Source organism: Calliopsis andreniformis, chromosome 3, assembly GCF_051401765.1.
Source record: "Calliopsis andreniformis isolate RMS-2024a chromosome 3, iyCalAndr_principal, whole genome shotgun sequence".
Lineage (NCBI taxonomy): Eukaryota > Metazoa > Arthropoda > Insecta > Hymenoptera > Andrenidae > Calliopsis > Calliopsis andreniformis.
In genome coordinates this window covers 25,518,094-25,536,434 of record NC_135064.1, presented here as the reverse complement: position 1 = coordinate 25,536,434, position 18,341 = coordinate 25,518,094, and the positions used below count along the sequence as shown (strand labels likewise).

Below are 18,341 nucleotides of genomic sequence, written 5' to 3'. Positions count from 1 at the left end.
GGAAGGACAGAAGTCGAGAGGACGTTTTGTGGTCATTTCGCAAGTTTTTGGGACGAGACATTATCTGGACGGTGTGTTTTCCATGGTTGGAAAAGCTCGTGGTGCACGAGCGCTTGCTCGCCTCGCGTTTTCAGTGAGCGTGAATGCGGGGATGAATATCGGCCCGCTTCGCCACAAGTCGACCATTATATTCGCTTTTACATTTATAAAGCTGTCGCTGTCGGCTCGCGCGCGTCATTGTGAAAGGGGTATTATGCTTTAATAATGGACAGCATCGCGTGTCAGATCCATCCGGTGGTATGGAAACGTGTGAAGTTTATTTCGTTTCAGAACGATGCACTGTGAAGTGCCTACATAAGTGAGAATTACAATTTTGTCGTTCATGTAACGATATTCTGTACTTTATATTTTAAACGCTGAAACATGATCTTTCTGGTTTTATAAATCAATATACACGGAGTATTGAACAATGGCATAGAAATTTATTCATTTTTTAAATGCTTCAAGTCGTTACAATAGTGTTATTAATATTACAATTACATAAGTACGGTATCTGTTTTTTATATTATACAATTTTAGAAAAATATAAAAGAGGCTGATGTTGATCCAGTTAAGTACCGCACAAACATAAATATTAATATAAATATTATGTATACGTTATTGAACTTGGAAGTTATAATAAATTAATGAAGAATGCCGTGATACGAAATTAGGATGATAATGAATATTCCAGGCACATGCAGTCATTATTTTTTCAACGTTAATTATGCTTTTAATGCACAAGTTTAATACTATATGTTGGAAAAAATATTATGCACCGTTCTGAATGGACGCAAGATACTCATTGTATTTCTTTTCTTGTGCTTGCTGCAACTTTTGCAACTTTTTCATCTGACCTTTGCTGATTTCTTTACCGTCAATATCATGCGTCGGTATACCCTAAAGAAGTATTCAAACAAATTATTAAAAAAGTCCAATAGAATTATCATACAGTTTTACTTACGTTTTCATCAAATTGAGAATATTTATCCTTTTCTAACTTGAACATTTCAGAAGGAGGAATTTTCTTTTGTGCTTCTTTTGCTGCAGAAGCTGCAGCGGCTTCAGCCTTTCTCCTTTCTTTTTCTAAAGACTTCTCGAGTTCAAGCTTCTTTTTAGCTTCTTTTTCCCTCAAAAGCTCTTCCTTGTTCACTAGTTTAACTTTGCAAACTTCTTCAGTACTATCTTCTAAACGCACTCCAATATTTGGTAAAATATCATCACGCAGTTTATCGCATTCCTCAAGAATACTGGTGGCCTTCAGCGTTTTAGCATGATTTCTCACTTTTTCTCGGAAACTTGCCAAAATTTCAAGATACGGCATAACAGTTTCTTCAAGCTAATTAAATACAATTTCATTGAAAAATATCTATATTATAAATATACAGATAAAAAAACATAAAACGTACGTTCATATTTGTTGCCGTATCGTCCACTGGGAAGCCAATAGTATCATGCGAGGAAGATATTGCGCCAAATATGGTAAATATTTTTGTGATATAAACAGCAATATCTCTAAGTAACAGTGTGTTTGGTTGTTTAACTTGTTTTATATAAATATTGCAGTGCGACACAAGATCCCTTATCGCATCGAGCGCACTTCTTGTATCAATATTATCTGCAACCAGAAATATCTCAAGATTGCATAAAAATGTATTTCATTGTACAGAATTAATTATAAACATACCACACAATGCATTATGTACAGAATCCTTAGCATTATAGAACTTTTCATTTAGTTCCATTTCAAAGTTTGTCCATTTACTGAAAGTATTAATATCTGTTTGTGAACCCAAAGATCTAATTATGCACTTAACATTTAAAAAGAATTCCTGTAATAAGAATGACAAGTTACGTACTACACATCACTCACAATATGTAAATAAAATATTATTTAAGGTTTTACTCACATTTAAAAATTTCTCATACTGAATAGCCATATTCATGGTATTATCGCTATAATCTAATGTATCTTTCCACGAATGCAAAAGAAATGCAAGTCTGAGTTGTCTAGCCGAATGTTTCTTCAGTGCATCTTGTATGGTAATGAAATTTTTCAGAGATTTCGACATTTTGCAGCCTGCTATGGTCAAATGACCAGAATGAAGGAAATATCTAACCCAATGAGAATTGTTAAAGTAGGCTTCTGCTTGTGCCAGTTCATTATCGTGATGTGGGAACTTCAGATCGACTCCACCAGTATGAATGTCTAAACTTTCTCCACAAATTATGGAAGCCATGACTGAGCATTCTATATGCCAGCCTGGTCGACCATTACCCCATGGACTTTCCCACCATGGTTCTCCTCCTTTTGAACGTTTCCAAAGTGCAAAATCTGTCGGCGATCGTTTTTCAGATGCCTCTGAACTACTCAAGTCTCCTAACAAACAGAATTTTAAGTTAAAGTTTGATACAAATAGTTTAAACAACTCAATTATTACCTTCTCCTTCTTGTAAACTCGACGTATCTCCATATGCTTCTGGAACAAGCTTGGCATAATAATGTTTGTCCTGTTTGTCGAAGCTTGCAACATCGAAATATATGGAACCATTGCTTTCGTAGGCAAGACCATTTTCTATGATCTTTTCAATAAATCTTACGATCTCAGGAACATACTCACTAACTCTTGTTAAAACATTTGGTCTTAGTACCTATAAAATATTTCATTAGTTTTTAATAATTAATTCAAATATCTCATTAAATTTGCGACTATAAATCTTACATTTAAAGCATCCATATCCTTATGGAATTCTGATTCCCAATGTTGGGACAATTTGTTAAATATTGAATGTTCAGTAACTGTTGCTCCTTTCTTTTTGTCCAACCATTCTGCCAAGGGATCTCGTGCCTCTTTTAAAAGTAACTGCATTCACAGAAGTTACAAACACAATAATAGTACTATAATACCTGTATTTATAAAGTTGATAATAGACACAAAAAACCCATACTTCTTGAGATTCCTTAATTTTGTGTTCATCTTTCGATTTTACAGCATTTTCAAGATTCTCGATAGCCTTTTCAACATTGCATAACATTCTTTCCAACATGGATTTTTTATCTGGATCATTTGTGCTTTTTACTGTACTTTCAAATATACACATTACACTTTTTGCATCATCCAAAATTTCATCAAGTGTATGAGCCTCACCAACATATTTGTCATATAAATAATTTTGTCTAGCTCTTTTTATGATTTTATCATCTATATCAGTAATATTCATTACGTATAAAACATCATATCCAAAATAATCTGATAACACACGCCTTAATATATCAAAAGATATATATGACCTAAAATTAAAGGAAAATGTATTAAAACATAGCGATCTACTTATAATATTTAGGTATAATATGAATATTATAATTACCTGGCATGTCCCATATGTGATGCATCATACACTGTGGGTCCACAACTGTACCATAATATACGGTTTCCAAACTGAGGAACAAATACTTCTTTATCTCTAGTTAAACTATTGTATAATTTAAGAACTGAACTGTTCTTTCTTTGTGGAGGAACCCACGAAGGTTGAACTCTCTTTGCCATTTCTGGATTATAAAATCTGGAAATACCCGAAAACGATAACTTGCATTATGCAGGTTTTAAGATAATTGTAAACTAGACATAAATCTATAAAATTAACAGCAAAACTTACCTATTTACAAATTCTAATTAAAATATTAATTATATTTTCAATAAGGAACATACACGACAGGATATAGACTGTTAAATAAACAACACGTGTTCCGAATTGTTACAGATTTTTCCTGGTTTCCGTGTACATAGTTTTTAGAAAATGTTCAAATATTGCACAGAGATAATGTTATACTTTGCAAGATATGCTAAATTTAACTGTACTGATTCACAATACCGTTAATTTTTGTGCTATCTGCAACAGACGTTAAAAGATTCAAAATTTGCATCATGAATCAGTCTCAGGTAAAATTCGATTTGCAAAATGAACTTAAAAATTATTATCAGTGTGTCATAGATTGGATCTTTACACTAAGATAGGAATACTCAATGTGTTTTATCAACTGACAGTTTGCCCTCTGTAGAAATATGATCAAACTAACTGGCTAGAGGTGGTAAATTTGAAACTTTAGTTCAGAAAATACGAGCGATTGACTAGGATGAATCCTCATCTTGAATTGGACAAGAATATTATAATAAGAAATACAGACGATCATTTGTTCTTTTTTCTTCCATACATTTTATTTGAAGCTTTGGTTCTCCTAGTCACATAAGAATTATAAGTATATGATTGTGGACGTTATAAAACATCATAATCCTATAACATATTATAATTATATTTGCTAAGAAAATAATACTTCTCTTTTTCCACTAACTTCACTTTATAGTCTTAATCTTCTGAAGATATGTGTTCAATTATAACATTTATATTCACAATTTTGCATAAAGTCTTTCTCTCTTAAATTATTTAGTTTTATAATTGTCAGGAACACTTTAGAATGTAATTTATAAAGGTTCATTGAGTTGTGTGATTGAAATGTATGTCCGCAATAACAGTGGAGTACAACCTAAATATTTGTTGTTAATTAAACATACTGTACATATTATTACAATAAATATTCTTTATTAATACTAAGGATATAAAATGTGTTAAGCAGAAATTAGTAAAAACATTTGTAAGTATGTTAAAAGATTTAATAATTCCTATTTAAACGTCTACTTATGCATATATCCAGTACTATAACTTTTCATACATAACAGTCAATGTTCATAAAAGATATGTTTTAAAAAATCAAAGTATATATATGTACACATACAATAGTCTATTAAATGGATTTAAAATTGCATATAAACAACATACAGAAAAACAGTGGAATGTATATTGCTTATGAAATATTAATTCTGCTTTTTATATAAAAATAGTAATTACACTTTGTAAACATATCCGTTTCGACCTGGATTTTCAAATGCATTCTTATTTAAATTATATACTTCCGCTTTGTTCTCTCTTGTTATTTTAAGTACAACCTTTTCAGGACGTAAAAGTTTAATTTTCCTTTTGTTTTTGACTTAATTCTAGCAAATTAAAAAAATTTCAATGAGAAATTCCCTTATCACTGAACAGTTATTTAAAGACTACAGCCTTTAAGAAAGATATGTTAAAATTTCAACAGTTTTAATATCATTATGTCAATTTAGCAAAAATAGGCACTTTTTATCATTGATATACTAAGTTTTTGAAGTAACAGATAAATGCAATAATTGAAGTCGACTACTCTCCCTTTTTCTCGCAACTGCACGTTTGTTATAGAATTTAACGTTCACAACATTCCACTATCTCTTCTCTCTTGGCATTCTATCTTCCCATTCTTGACCTGGCCTAATAAATTCTAAGTCGCTAGCATCATCAGAACTCGACATATTATCGTCATCGAAATATGGTTTTGTAACTTCATCTGTTTGCATTTGCTCTGAAAGTATAGTATATTTCATATTGATAATTTAGTAGTATAATTGTTACTGATATACTTATATTTATATTTACCATTCGATGGTCTTCTAAATATTTCAATTTCTTTCTCATCATCATCGAAAAAACTCGTGCCATCTTTCAGCAAACTAAACGCATACCTATTTCGATTACTTTTCTGTGATTCTTTGGAAGACTGACAATTTGCACAAACAAAGATAGTACAAACAACAATGCCTAAGCATATGCTACCTGTAACAATATAATTTGCAATTAGTTATACCTTGAAATATAATTACTCTTTGGAATATAACAGGAAGATATTTAATATCTTACTTATAAGTATAATAAAAACAATTCTAGGCATCCCTAGGAACTTGTCGTTTTCTCTTAATTTAAACATTAAAATCAAAATATTATGTACATCTGGCGTGGCAAAAACTTTAGTTTGTTGAACATATCCAGGTGCTTCAGCATTTATAACATGAGTACCAGGTCGAAGTAAAAGCCAATAAACCCCATTTATTCCACTTCTGACATGGTGCATTGATTTATTATGCGATATAATAGCATGTTCTATTGGCTCGTTATTTGTATTGAGGACGTATCCTTTCATGCCATCGTTAAGTTTTTCTACCATAGCCAATAAGCTAATTTTGTTATCTTCCCATACATTTCTTGCATCGTCTGTGTTACAACAAGTGACGTACGCGTCTATCATTAAGGTACTTGTATTTAAATAAAGATAATCCATTAGAGAATCTTTTCTTTGCCCACCAATACCAGTACCAGAATGAATAAACCCACTAATGTTTGCATTTATATCTTGATTGCAGTATGAATTTTTAGAATTCATATGAATATTATTCGTCGTGTATGATAACGCTAGATCCTGCAGTATATCATTGTCGTCAGTTTCATACACGCGATCGATATTTTTTCCATATCTTCCCGCAAAGGGAATTTCAATATGTTGCGATCCAATGTTTAAATTTACTGCTAGCAAAGCATTTATTTCCTTAAACCAACTAATTAGAGTATTTGCCTTATCATTTAATGCATCATTAATGGGAAATCGTAAATTATCAGTAATTAATGAGGAACAGTCATCAACGCGATTATTTACATCCGTATTTTGAGATAAATCTGGAGCAATGTATATAGTAAATTTGTCCAAATAGTTTGTAATTCTGGCATCTTTTTTATAGTGGTCTAGCAGGTACGTGGCAAAATGTAGTAAAACTTTAGAAGTAACAGGAACCCCATTCGTGATACCAGCTGTAAAAACAATGGACGGCCTACCTACTCGTTTGTGATTATTTTCAGCTCCAACCTCAAGACACATTATTCGAATACCGTTTTGAGATTTGCCAATAGTATGTAAAATTGATAATTGTGAATATTTATCGTTCAGATCTGTCAAAACCTGGTTCACAACATTTAGTTCTAAATCTTCATCATATTTTACACTTGTGTCATTTATAGAACGTTTCATCAATTTAACGTTAAGGTCAGTTATGCTTTCATCATTCACATTAACTTTCATGAATTGCTCGATGTAGCCTTCACAGTAAACTGTTAACATATATTCACCAGGAAGAAGACTCATTTTGAAATATGCCATATTTTTCGAAACACGATAAGATTTCGTTCCGATCCTAACAACAGCATTTCGCAATGGAACGTTGTTAGTATCTGTTACTGTTGCACGGATACCAGTTGTTAGGCTATGAATCAGTCGCATCAGAGGCAATAAATTTTCACGCCAAATAATCGGAATAGATTCTGCGGGCGGATATTTGCAGCAAGCTAAGTTAATACTTATCTAAAAATATCGTACATCATTTTTATAATATAGTACAGTATATAAGTACTATCATAATTCAAGAACAATTTTATAATGTTTTACTTACCACAGGTACATTATAGTCATTTTGAATATAATCTTGTACTTCCTTAATTTCGTTACTTAGGAAATTACATGTGCTTTTATGCATTGAATGCTCATAATTTTCGGCAAGAGTTCTATACACATTCAAATTATTGTCTGTGTAACTGAAAAAGGATATAATTAATTCAAAGTGCTTAGTATAAAACGTTATATAATGTTCACAAAATACTAGAGTTGGAAGTTTTCATTACCTAACTTTAAGTGTTCCACTTCCTACGATAATAATAATATCATATCCTTCATTAGATAACATTTTCTTAAATGCATCAGTAGCTCTACTGATTTGATTAGAATTAGTACTATTTCTTCTTAATAATCTTCCTCCTACTTCATCACTCACAGTAGGATTACATTCTTGTTCATTTAATATGTTATCAAATCCTGGATCCACACCAGGAACAAAATGCAGAATAGCATTATTTAATATTCTCTGTATAGGAGGATCACCAACCTGATTTCCCATAAGAATATGAGTCGCTAATCGTAATAGAACTTCTCTACCTAGCGGTTGAGAAGCAAAGAGTCCTCCAATCAAACCAATATGAAACTTGTTTTCTTCTGGCGCACCCATCTGTAAAAAGAAATCAAATTTCCAAGTACTTTTTATAACGTTAACGTACAGTATTTGAAAAGTAAAAAAAAGAACTTACATCATGTGTAACCTTTAAAGAATGGATAGCCATGCTAACTAATGAATCTCCAGCTTGGAATTCCGCAACGTCTGGCTGACGTTCTAATTGACCAAATCTTGCACTCAATTCTGCATTCTTTAAATAACCATTTTCTAAATTTGCCATTAATCCAAAATCATAAGCAGATGACCTGAAATAGGAACTTATGTTCTTTAAATATATCATAAACAAATATATATTTTTTTCATTTGAGTATCATATTAAAAACTAAAATACGGTTCTGAACTTAAAACGACATTTTTATAGAACACATTCAAATGGCAATAAAAAAACATTTCTCTAATACACTCTGTGTATACTTTATAGGATATTAAAATATTTACTTAATGTCTTGTGCAGCTTTTAAATTTCTTCATAAAATGAAATTCTTATCATTCCTTATAAAATATGATCCTTTTTAATATTCAATGACACATGAGTATCATTATTCTGGAAATTTTAATTTTGATAAAAGTTACATTACAATATTCCCTACTTTTGTGATTCGAAATGAATTATATAATATATGATATACCAGTGTTGAGGATCATCTCGCATTAGGGTGAAATCCAATGTTAATTCTCCTTCACTATTATCACCATCTGGTACAATTATACTTTGCGTCTGTGATTCATATCCTACTGCACTAACTGTAACATTATAGTGTCCAGGGATTAAAAGACGCCAATAATCTCCGCCTTCTGCTGTATAAATATCATGCTTAATTCCGTCCACAGATACTTTAGCACGGGCTACGGGATTGCCAATGGATGACCGTACTACGCCATGGATACCTTTGCGAGACTGTAAATTAATAATTATTATAGTATATTATATCACATTAACGTTTGTTAACAGACTGTATTAATGTAAATGCTAGTACCATTTCAATAAGACGTAAAAGAGGTTCTTTATTTTCTAGCCAGAACTTCGGCAATTCTGTTGCGTTTGGAAACTTCGTACACCCTACTTCCACTGTAATTTCGAAATCATTACTATGAACATAATTATAATCTTGCATGCCTCCACTAACTGAGTACCAAGCAGCTCCATTAGTAATCCCATTTGGAAAACGTTCTTCAAGTACATTTTGCATATTTAGTCGTTCATTGGGAAGTGGAGGGCATGGTTCTCCAAGATGCATACGAGGATGGGCATTTGAATATGCTAGTGCTAATGCTTTGAAAACTTTATCATCTGGACTCAAATTTGGTGCATTAGGAACATACTGTGGTCCATTATCATATGGATAATTTGCTACCAGTGCTCCCCCATGAAAGTTAGCAGAAAGAACAAACGGTATCCTTGCGATCCATTCCATTACTGCTTTCGTTTCGGGCTCTTGCTCTTTATTGTACTGCAATATAGAAAAGATGAAAATAATAAATATTTAAAAACATATGTAATTGAAATATTATAAACTGAAATACTTTGTGAGTTTAAGTTCGTACTTTGTTTGTTTCATACTGATCAGGAAAATTTCTATTGAGGTCAACACCTTTGGCATTTGCTCTTCCTTGTGCTCCATAAATATCTCCTTCTCTAGAAACCTCATAGCCATCTGGATTCATACTTGGCATAACGTGCAGTCTGACGCTTTTTAGAATTTTAGTGACTCTCATATCGCTTTCATAATTTTCACACAGATACTTTAACAATAGCAATAAAATTTCTCGACCAACAACTTCATTCCCGTGCATGTTTCCTATATACTTTACTTCTGGTTTATTTTGATCGTGTTTTCCAGGATTTTCTGTTATTTCCATGACATACAATTGACGTCCTTTTACAGACTCGCCTATACTATAAAGCCTCGTAATATTTGGGTAATTCGAATGTAAATCCTTTAAGTATTTTTCCATTGCAGTGTAATTATGGTGTTTGAATCCTGTGTCATGGAAGAACCCATATTTATCTATAGGTCTGATAATTTCTTTAACTTTATCTGAATTGAATTTCCCTACATGCAAAGAACCACAATTAGAGAGGATACAAATAGGATTTATTAATATATTCTAAGAGTAACATGCTGCATAATAAAATTATTATTGTACTTAAATAAGGAATACATTGAAATATATTTGATTATGAATAAGTTTTAAGAGAAACTTAAAATAAAGTATGTTAAGTATACATACTACAACACAAGGTACAGAGAAAATAAGAGTTTGTAAAATTGAGAAACAATAAGATTTATTTTGAAGAATTGTATCATTTAAAAAATAAAAAATATAGGAAAAGGCTGGAAAATACTTAAAAAAAACTAACTCACTCTTCCAGACAAGTACAGTACTTTATTTTTAATTCCAGGTATCATACATTTAGCTCAGATGTATTATACTATACATGAAATTACAAATATAATCATAAACATCACTTATTGTTTTACATCCTTCTGCACTATTAATAAAATTATGTACTGAACACTGATATATCTTTTACTAAAAATATTTGAACATGTTATATACTTTTCCACTGCAGAGATATTCTGTTACATTGTTTACAAGAGAATTGAATAATAAAATTTGTTTAAATAATATATAATAGAAATTCAAAGGTATATTAATTTATTTTTCTTCTCTTTAAATTTTAACTCGTTTTACATAGTACGGATTATAATAGTACGAATTATAATTCAAAACCCTACTAAAATAAAAATGCATTGACTTATAACTAAAAAAAAAAAAAAAAAGAATGTCATGAAAAAATTGCGTGTTGTGTATCAGAGTATTCAAATAAAAAAATTAATCACAGTTTAGGAATTTGTCTATACTATAAAAGGTATTTAACTAAAATGTGTCATAAGTATATAATCTATACCTTGAGAATTAGTAATTAGTATTCTAAAGAGATATGTTCAGTATTCTAGCAATGTTCATTTTCTGGCAAGTACGAGTAATATAATTCCAGTACAAAATATTCAGATCTATCATTTAGAGATGCTTGAACTTGCTATGTTACACGATAACAATTCTTTATAAATTTTGCATTTCTAAAATTGGAATTGTTTCTCATGTTTGACTTACAATAGGTACTATGTAAATCTAAAATGGAATTGCAACAGCTATAAAAACAAGTATAACTGTAATAAAAATGTTTAAAACCTTATAACATTTTTTCTGGCTTTTTAAAGTTCAAATTTTTTGTTTCCCAAACAAATAATATAATGCAAATAGTTATTTGTTTTCGTATCAATTTTGGTGTATTATTTCTCCATACCTTGTGTATATTGCATTAATAAAAATAATATAAACTATGATAAAATATGTTGTCATGTCAGATAGTATCAAGTGATCTGGTGTTGCTATATTATCGTGTTTGTGCTGTAAAATGAAAATAATAAAATGTAAAAAAAATAAAAAATTGTACACTAATAAAAAAATACAAATTTAAATTATTGTTCACGCGCGAAAACACGTCAATAGTTTTCAATTTCATTAAAAAAAAAACAATAAATAAAAATGACAATGGACACATATAATTCATAAATAGTGTGTGAAGATAATTAGTAACTAACGTCGTCGTTAGCGGAAATTAGTTTGTAAAGTGCAGAATATCGATTAAGAAGTGGTAGCATACGAGGAAAATCTATATCTTGATTACCTTCATCATCAAGAGAGTCCTGTTTTAAAGTAAAATTGACAATTATGGGTTCACCTGGTTCCACAGTAACAGTAACTGGTTCACTGGGTAGGTACCTGACATTAGAAAACATTACATAAGATATATGAAAATTATTTCATTAAAATAACATTACTAGCTCAAAATTTAATTACCCCCATGCTTCTGCACGAATAGAATAAGTTCCAGGTAACAATAAACGCCAATATTCTCCACGATGTGTAGTCGAAATATTATGATCTATTCCATCTACAACAATGCTTGCTGCTTCTATCGGTGTACCATCTGTATCTCTTACAAGACCTGGAACCCAAACATAAATAAGCATAGTGTACTAATATTAAATAATTTCTTTATCATTAGAAATTCATTTTTATGAACCTTTCACTCCAATATGTGCTTGTTCAAGATATTTTATAAGAGATTCTTTATTTAACATCCAATGCTCTCGCATTGTAGAGGCATTTGGATATTTACAACAGCTAAGTTCAAATGTTATCTCAAATGCATTAGAACGCGCATAATTAAAATCTTGCATTCCACCAATAACTTCATACCTACAACAGATAAATTTCAATAATATTTTTTTTTAAATAATAATTGCAGAATGTTATAAACCTAATTTTTTATACATACCAATATGCTCCATTGGTGACACCACCTCGGAAAACTTCTGGGGGACATGCATTACCAGCATGCATCTGTGGATGATTGTCTGCATATGTGTGAGCTAAATATTTGAACAGTTCATCATCTGGACTTTTACTTTCAATACAGCAGGTTCTTGAAATTCTACAAAAAAATATGTAGCATTATCATAAAACAAGTCAAATTTCATATTTTGTATCCATTTTAAGGAAAATACTACAATAAAATATTATTACCCAGAATCATATGGATAACTGGCTACAACAGCACCTCCATGAAGATTTCCTGACAAAACAAATGGTTCTGTGGAAATCCACGTCATCATTGCTATTGTTTCATTTTGACGTCCATCTAATAAATTATGACCTTTCTGGAGTTGACTGATTCTTCTATCAAACTGATCTGGAAAGTCTCTGTTCAAATCCACATGATTTGCATTTTCACGGCCTGAGAAATCTTTCTTTGATTCGCATTTTCCTTCCTAAAAATCCAAACAGTAAATAAATGATATTAAACTGTATAGAGAGAGCCTAATTCAAAAGTTACCTCCGATTTTTCAAAACCATCAGGATTCATAGAAGGCATGAGAAAAATGTCAGTATTATTAACCAACTTTGTAATCCTTTCATCCTTCCCATAATTATTCAACAGGTACTGAGCAAGGTAAATTAATAATTCTCTGCCAACAGCTTCATCGCCATGCATATTGGCAACATATTTCACCATGGGTTCACCCAGCTTTCGTTCTCTGACATTCTCAGAAATTTCAATAACCAGCAAATCTCTACCTTCTACTGACTTCCCTATGGAGAACACTTTGACCAAATTAGGATACTGTTGAACCAACGAATTGGACAACTGTTGAAGCTCCTCATAACGTGTATAATGAGGAGCAATGAAGCTTTCGTCTAATTTTTCCTCGGAATTTATTGCAAAACCAGTAATAATTCCAATAAATGAACAAACAAACAGCACAGCACCGTACATCGTACTTATCCGTGTCATATTTGGGAAAATACTTGTGAAATAATATGATAAATTTCCTTAACTTCAACAAGACATTCTGCACGATCCAATATATACACAGTCGGTATAATGTACTGTAGTGTACTGGTGATGACGTCAGCAGCTACGAGCGTGGGTAGAGTAGGGTAGGAGATTACGATAAACGATATACATATGCATAGTCCTCTGTTACGCTGTCTTCTTTGTGTTAATGTTGCAGAAAAGTCATTTTTTTTACTATCTTACTAATAAATCATGGAAGTGAGTAATTTATTTGGCAAACTATCAAACATGTAGTTTTTAAATTAGTGGAAAATTCAGAAAATCGTTTTCCTGGAAAATCACGTAGCGGAAAGATATTGATGTGTGCTTTACGCTTGTGTGCGTTCGGTGTTATCTAGAACTGGAACTTTATCTCGATGAGAAACCAAACAACAGATTAAATTATCCTTCTTCATTATCCATAGGGATTTAATCAGTCGGGTTATTTTTATATGATTAGTAATGGATACAATTATTATCCCTTATTTATTATTTTACATTTTCATCTAGATAAAAAAGCTTGAGCATTGCGGAAAACGCGGGCGATATGTATATATGACATTTTTTAGACATTATTAGGATTGTATAATTGATAATGCTATTTAGGTTGAAGATGTACAGCGGTATAGTGTATAATAATGCATTTTATTACGTTTTGGCAATAATTGAATAATTGTTTATTTTATGGATTTAGAAATGCAATCTAGCGGCGAAACCTTTGAATTAGAGTGGCTTGAGCTGTTTAATACTATTTGCCAACAGTTACATTACATAAAAATTACAAACATTGCCTCTAGATTACGCTACTAGTCTTGAAAGATTATCTACTTCGTAAGTTTCGTCGCTAGTTTGCTACAGCGCCTTTTGATCTATGAAAAAAGCAGTAAATTCATACTACTGTAGCCTATTATTATTGCATAACGAGTTAAAATGGCTTTAAAAAAATTCACAGTTCTCGAACTGAAAGCCAATACCTGAATAAATAATTTTCGCGTTTTCAATCTAAATACTTTAGTTTCAGAAGCCATCGTTAGATGGCTATAGTATTTCTTAGTTCATGTTTTAAACGAATTAGATAAATCAGTTAATCAGAAAATTAAGAAGTAAAGTGAAACTCTAATTGAAAGTCTACCGAACACTACAATTGGCAGAAGTGAGTAAGCTATTCAGTAAGTAAAAAGTTAATTAGTCAATTAATGAACACATCGAATTATGTATTCGATTAGTACATATAGCCAATAATTGACAAGTTTCGTGGCTTAAAGATTTTGCACGAGTACGTATCTGTAGAATTCAGTCTCTGAAAACTGGTATTCATCGATTACATGATCTATATTTCCACTTTCATACAGAATTTGTTACATGGTATATTAATCTGTTTAAAGTTTGAAACTTCCACTTGTTCAAACTCTCTTACTTTTTATAACTTGCTGCATAATGAAGTCACTGGGCAAACGCACGTACCCACCTACTCCATAAAGCTACATATCACAAAAAATCGTAAAGGTCATCTGCAGACAATCAATGGCATTAAATGCGCATCGTAAAACAATGTTATTTCATTAGTCATACGTCATACTTAAATAAATTGTCATGATCCTAATATGAACATTCGTAAAGATTCGATGCCAGAGACCCAACGCGTCCCAGCGCTAGAGAACGTGACGATCCAACAGAAAGGGAATGAAATCCACACGGTTAAGAGAGAAAGAAAAAGACAAAAGTACAGAAAGAGAAAGAAGAAGGGTACGCGCTAGCAACCCGTCTCGTGCATGTAGATTCAAAGCCATGGCACGGGTAGTTGTGCAAAGGTACAGTGTGGAAGTATCCGGCCAAACACTGTAAGACCCCTCCCTGTCCCTGTCCCATCTTTATCCCCTCTAAGCATATTCCATTCGACCATCTTTCTCCCGTTTCTCCCTTCGGTCTCCCCCTCTACCGACGAGACCCCCTCTCGCACTCATTCTCCCTCTCACTCTCTCTCTCTCCCCCTACAGCAGCTCGCGTCAGCTAGTGACCTCTCGCTCCCTCTCTCAGTCTCTTCCTTTCTTTCCAAGGAAACAAACCGGCGGGAGCACGCTGCCCTCGCTCAACTACCTGTTGTGACGTGCAACGCGCACTCGACGACGCACCGGGACAATCGAGGGATTTAGCGCGCGCCGCGTGCGCTGCTGTTTCCCGTGTATATCGCGTGCATGCCTTCCTTCACGGTCGTCGGGACGGTCGTACGCCGTGTCCGCGCGCAAGAAACCCTCCCGTTGGCAAAGCGTGTGCCCGATCCGTGGAGGTAGAGCCGATGTTAAGCCGCGAAAGGCTCGTCGCGCACTCCCACTATCCCCTTCCTCTTCGCCTCGTCCCTCTCGCGAACAGCGAGCGGAAAGGAAAAGGAAGAGGAGAGAGAGACAGAGAGGCTGTTATTGAGAAGTTTTAGTTAGAGTTTAGAGACTAAAGAGGGCATTCGGGACGCGTTTCAGACCCTATATCGGGCCAATATTTACTTTCTTGAGTCCGGCACGCAGATTGGTATCGATCGCCATGTTGGTAAATCACCACGGTCCTGGCTCGTAAGGAAGTCACGGTTCGCTTGTTTCTGCAATGAATTTTAATGAAATGAGGTGTATGCAAAATTTCTAACTTCTTGCGTTCTCCTTTTTTGTTTAGGCAAAATTGTACGTCCCAAGCGGTACGAAGTTAGGCGCTTTGGTTGAAGAATTTTGTATAAGGGGGCGAAGAGTGGAGTGAGTAATAAAGTTAATATTTTACGTATACATTTCCTTACATATATTCAAATTATAATAAACCTAAGAAAAGAAAGACAAGCAAACATATTTAGAGAAAATTTGTGAGCAGTAATCAATTTTTATTTTACGCATACATATACCTAACGCAATACGTCTCAAAAATATCCGTATCATCAGCTAAACCCTCTTCAAGTAAACAATGCACACAAATCTACAAACAAATATATTTCAGCTTCCTAATAATAATAACAGGTTGCATTCTATCTCCTTTTAGGCACTCCGAATCCTCCACGAGATTCATACGTGGCGCCAATCCCGCTTAGTGACAGCGATCCGCAGCAGATGGCAGCGCGCGTGGTCGCCTCTTGTATACACGGAGTTTCCAGTCCCTGAACTTAGTCGCGCGCGGTGAACGTTCCGTCCTACCGTCGAATCTTCGCGCGCGCGTCTCGTCGACAGAGTGACAGTTCGAAAATCCGTTTCACCCGGAAGACAAATGATATCGTCCGACGCTCGGTCATCGTTACGCTGTCAACGGTGTGACGGAGCGCGGACAGCGGGGCTTTCGTTCGTGCATCGTCGCGTGCTCGGTTACCGACGCGACAAATATCGCCGCGATTTCGTGCTCGGCGCGTTCGCGTGGAGGCCGTCGAGTCGCGGGTGAGAGAGAGACTGGTCGCGTCGCAGCGACACGGACTTCGCGGTGTGTGCCGTGTCCAAGTCACGTGGCATCGGGAATAAAACCGCGGCAGAACACTGTTATCGGCGATACGTCGCGCGATGTCAACAACCGGACAGTCGAAACGCTGGCTGAACGCGACATTGCTCCGTTCCCGAGCGTTCGATGCTTGACGAACTTTGTTTACAGCGAATCGAAGGAATAATCGCAGAACTAGAACAGTCTGACGAGTGAACTTAACGTAGAAGAACCGCGCGGGTGGGTTTGCGTCACAGCGTGGAAGTATCCGTCGCGCAGAGATTGGGACCGAAAGGAAACGATCGAACGCGAAGAGTGTGATCGGTGACTGCGGAAGGCCGTGAGGACGGTGACGAGTGAATCGAGAGTGGCGAGTAAGAGGGACACGGGCGACGCGTGTACGCCGGCGACGGCGTATTCCAAATGCGTCTTGACCGGAAGTTGAGGATCGTCGCATTGGCAGGGTGGCAGAGGATGGTCGGCTCGAGGGCAGCGGCGGGAGACGAGGTCGCAGCAGTAGCAGTAGCGCGCGTCAGGCGCTTCGGTAGCAGGGGTTCTCACTGAGCTGGCTTACTCTGCGGTGGATTTAGGGGGCTGTATGGAGGCCGGGGGGCTCCTGCCCCGCCAGCCCCCGCAAGGCCCCCCCGGCACCGCGCCTGGCCACATCTCGGTCTGCGTGGGCCAGGCTCCCAACAACGCGAACAACGTCAACAACATCGGCCAATCGGCCGGGATCCACGATCTGAACGCGACTGGCCAGTTGAACGTAACCGGGCAACAGCTGCAGCTGCAGCAACAAATGGGTCAGGCACCTGGCATGGGTGAGGTGCTCACCCCCAAGAGGCAGGCGGTCGTCGATCGTCTACGACGCAGGATCGAGAGCTACCGACGGAGGCAGACCGATTGCATACCGAGATTCGATCAAAGCTTCAATGGCCTCTGCGAGCAGAACATCCAGGACACGCTGGTGCTGAAGCAACGCTTCCTGGAGAGCAAGGCGAAACGGCAGGCGAAGAAGACGGACAAGAAGCAGAGCGAGCCGGTCGGTCTCTCCAGCGTTCACGTGGTGAGTCATTTCACTCTGCTCGCCTGCGGCCCTCTGGGCTCTTTGGTTCGCGCGCGGCTCCTGCAAGCCGTGGCTGCTCCCGCGCTGGCCCGAGCGCGCGCGCACACCGGTCGTCAACCTTCTCGCCGAACGATTCTTATCGCTCGCTCTTTCTTTTATCCTGCCTCTGTTGTTTCTCTTGCGATCGTTCGTGTTTACGAACCTATCCTACTCTATCGTAGACGATTCGTAGAAGGAGCAGCGTTTCGGAGGATCACGTAAGAGAAGTCGCAACGGTGACACGACTCAAAATACGCACTCGATTTTTGCCTGGAAATCCTAAAGAGGTTTTGTCAACGTATTTCTATCGATTACAAAGAACTTTAGTAACTGAATTGAAAAAATAACAGAAAAGCATTCGATGTCCAATAAAATC

The 18,341-nt window shown here is 35.3% G+C and overlaps 3 protein-coding genes across 5 annotated transcripts in view; 1 reads left to right on the top strand and 2 right to left on the bottom strand.

Annotated features, from left to right (window-relative positions):
• Positions 1-462: 462 nt before the first annotated feature.
• On the bottom strand, positions 463-3,863 carry Cysrs (cysteine--tRNA ligase, cytoplasmic). The gene is made up of 10 exons (XM_076393490.1): positions 3,697-3,863; positions 3,409-3,603; positions 2,989-3,331; positions 2,763-2,903; positions 2,481-2,691; positions 1,950-2,419; positions 1,727-1,871; positions 1,449-1,657; positions 1,004-1,378; positions 463-939 (listed from the first exon to the last, which is right to left on the bottom strand). Exons 2-10 carry the CDS (start codon positions 3,585-3,587, stop codon positions 811-813), a joined length of 2,202 nt encoding a protein of 733 aa, XP_076249605.1. The 5' UTR covers positions 3,588-3,603; positions 3,697-3,863; the 3' UTR covers positions 463-810.
• Positions 3,864-4,242: 379 nt separating this feature from the next.
• Svr (Carboxypeptidase D svr) lies at positions 4,243-13,446 on the bottom strand. 3 transcript variants are annotated; one of them, XM_076393657.1, is made up of 15 exons: positions 12,922-13,446; positions 12,612-12,856; positions 12,364-12,519; positions 12,109-12,284; positions 11,883-12,030; positions 11,686-11,804; positions 9,558-10,039; positions 8,990-9,463; positions 8,642-8,910; positions 8,086-8,257; positions 7,627-8,006; positions 7,398-7,539; positions 5,821-7,309; positions 5,560-5,736; positions 4,243-5,485 (listed from the first exon to the last, which is right to left on the bottom strand). In XM_076393657.1, the coding sequence occupies exons 1-15, from the start codon at positions 13,378-13,380 to the stop codon at positions 5,349-5,351; spliced, it is 5,025 nt and encodes a 1,674-aa protein (XP_076249772.1). In that variant the 5' UTR covers positions 13,381-13,446; the 3' UTR covers positions 4,243-5,348. The 3 variants fall into 3 exon arrangements, with proteins under 3 accessions (XP_076249772.1, XP_076249771.1, XP_076249770.1); XM_076393656.1 differs by having other exon boundaries at positions 9,558-10,066; positions 11,710-11,804; XM_076393655.1 differs by lacking the exons at positions 4,243-5,485; positions 5,560-5,736; positions 5,821-7,309; ... (4 more) ...; positions 8,990-9,463; positions 9,558-10,039 and adding an exon at positions 10,132-11,429 and having other exon boundaries at positions 11,710-11,804.
• A 3,137-nt stretch (positions 13,447-16,583) lies between these two features.
• Mam (neurogenic protein mastermind) overlaps positions 16,584-18,341 on the top strand; it is a 197,537-nt gene continuing 195,779 nt past the window's right edge. The window contains exon 1 of the mRNA XM_076375347.1: positions 16,584-17,926. Within this exon, the coding sequence (XP_076231462.1) occupies positions 17,459-17,926 (468 nt within the window). The 5' untranslated portion in view covers positions 16,584-17,458. The remainder of the gene's footprint in view (positions 17,927-18,341) is intronic.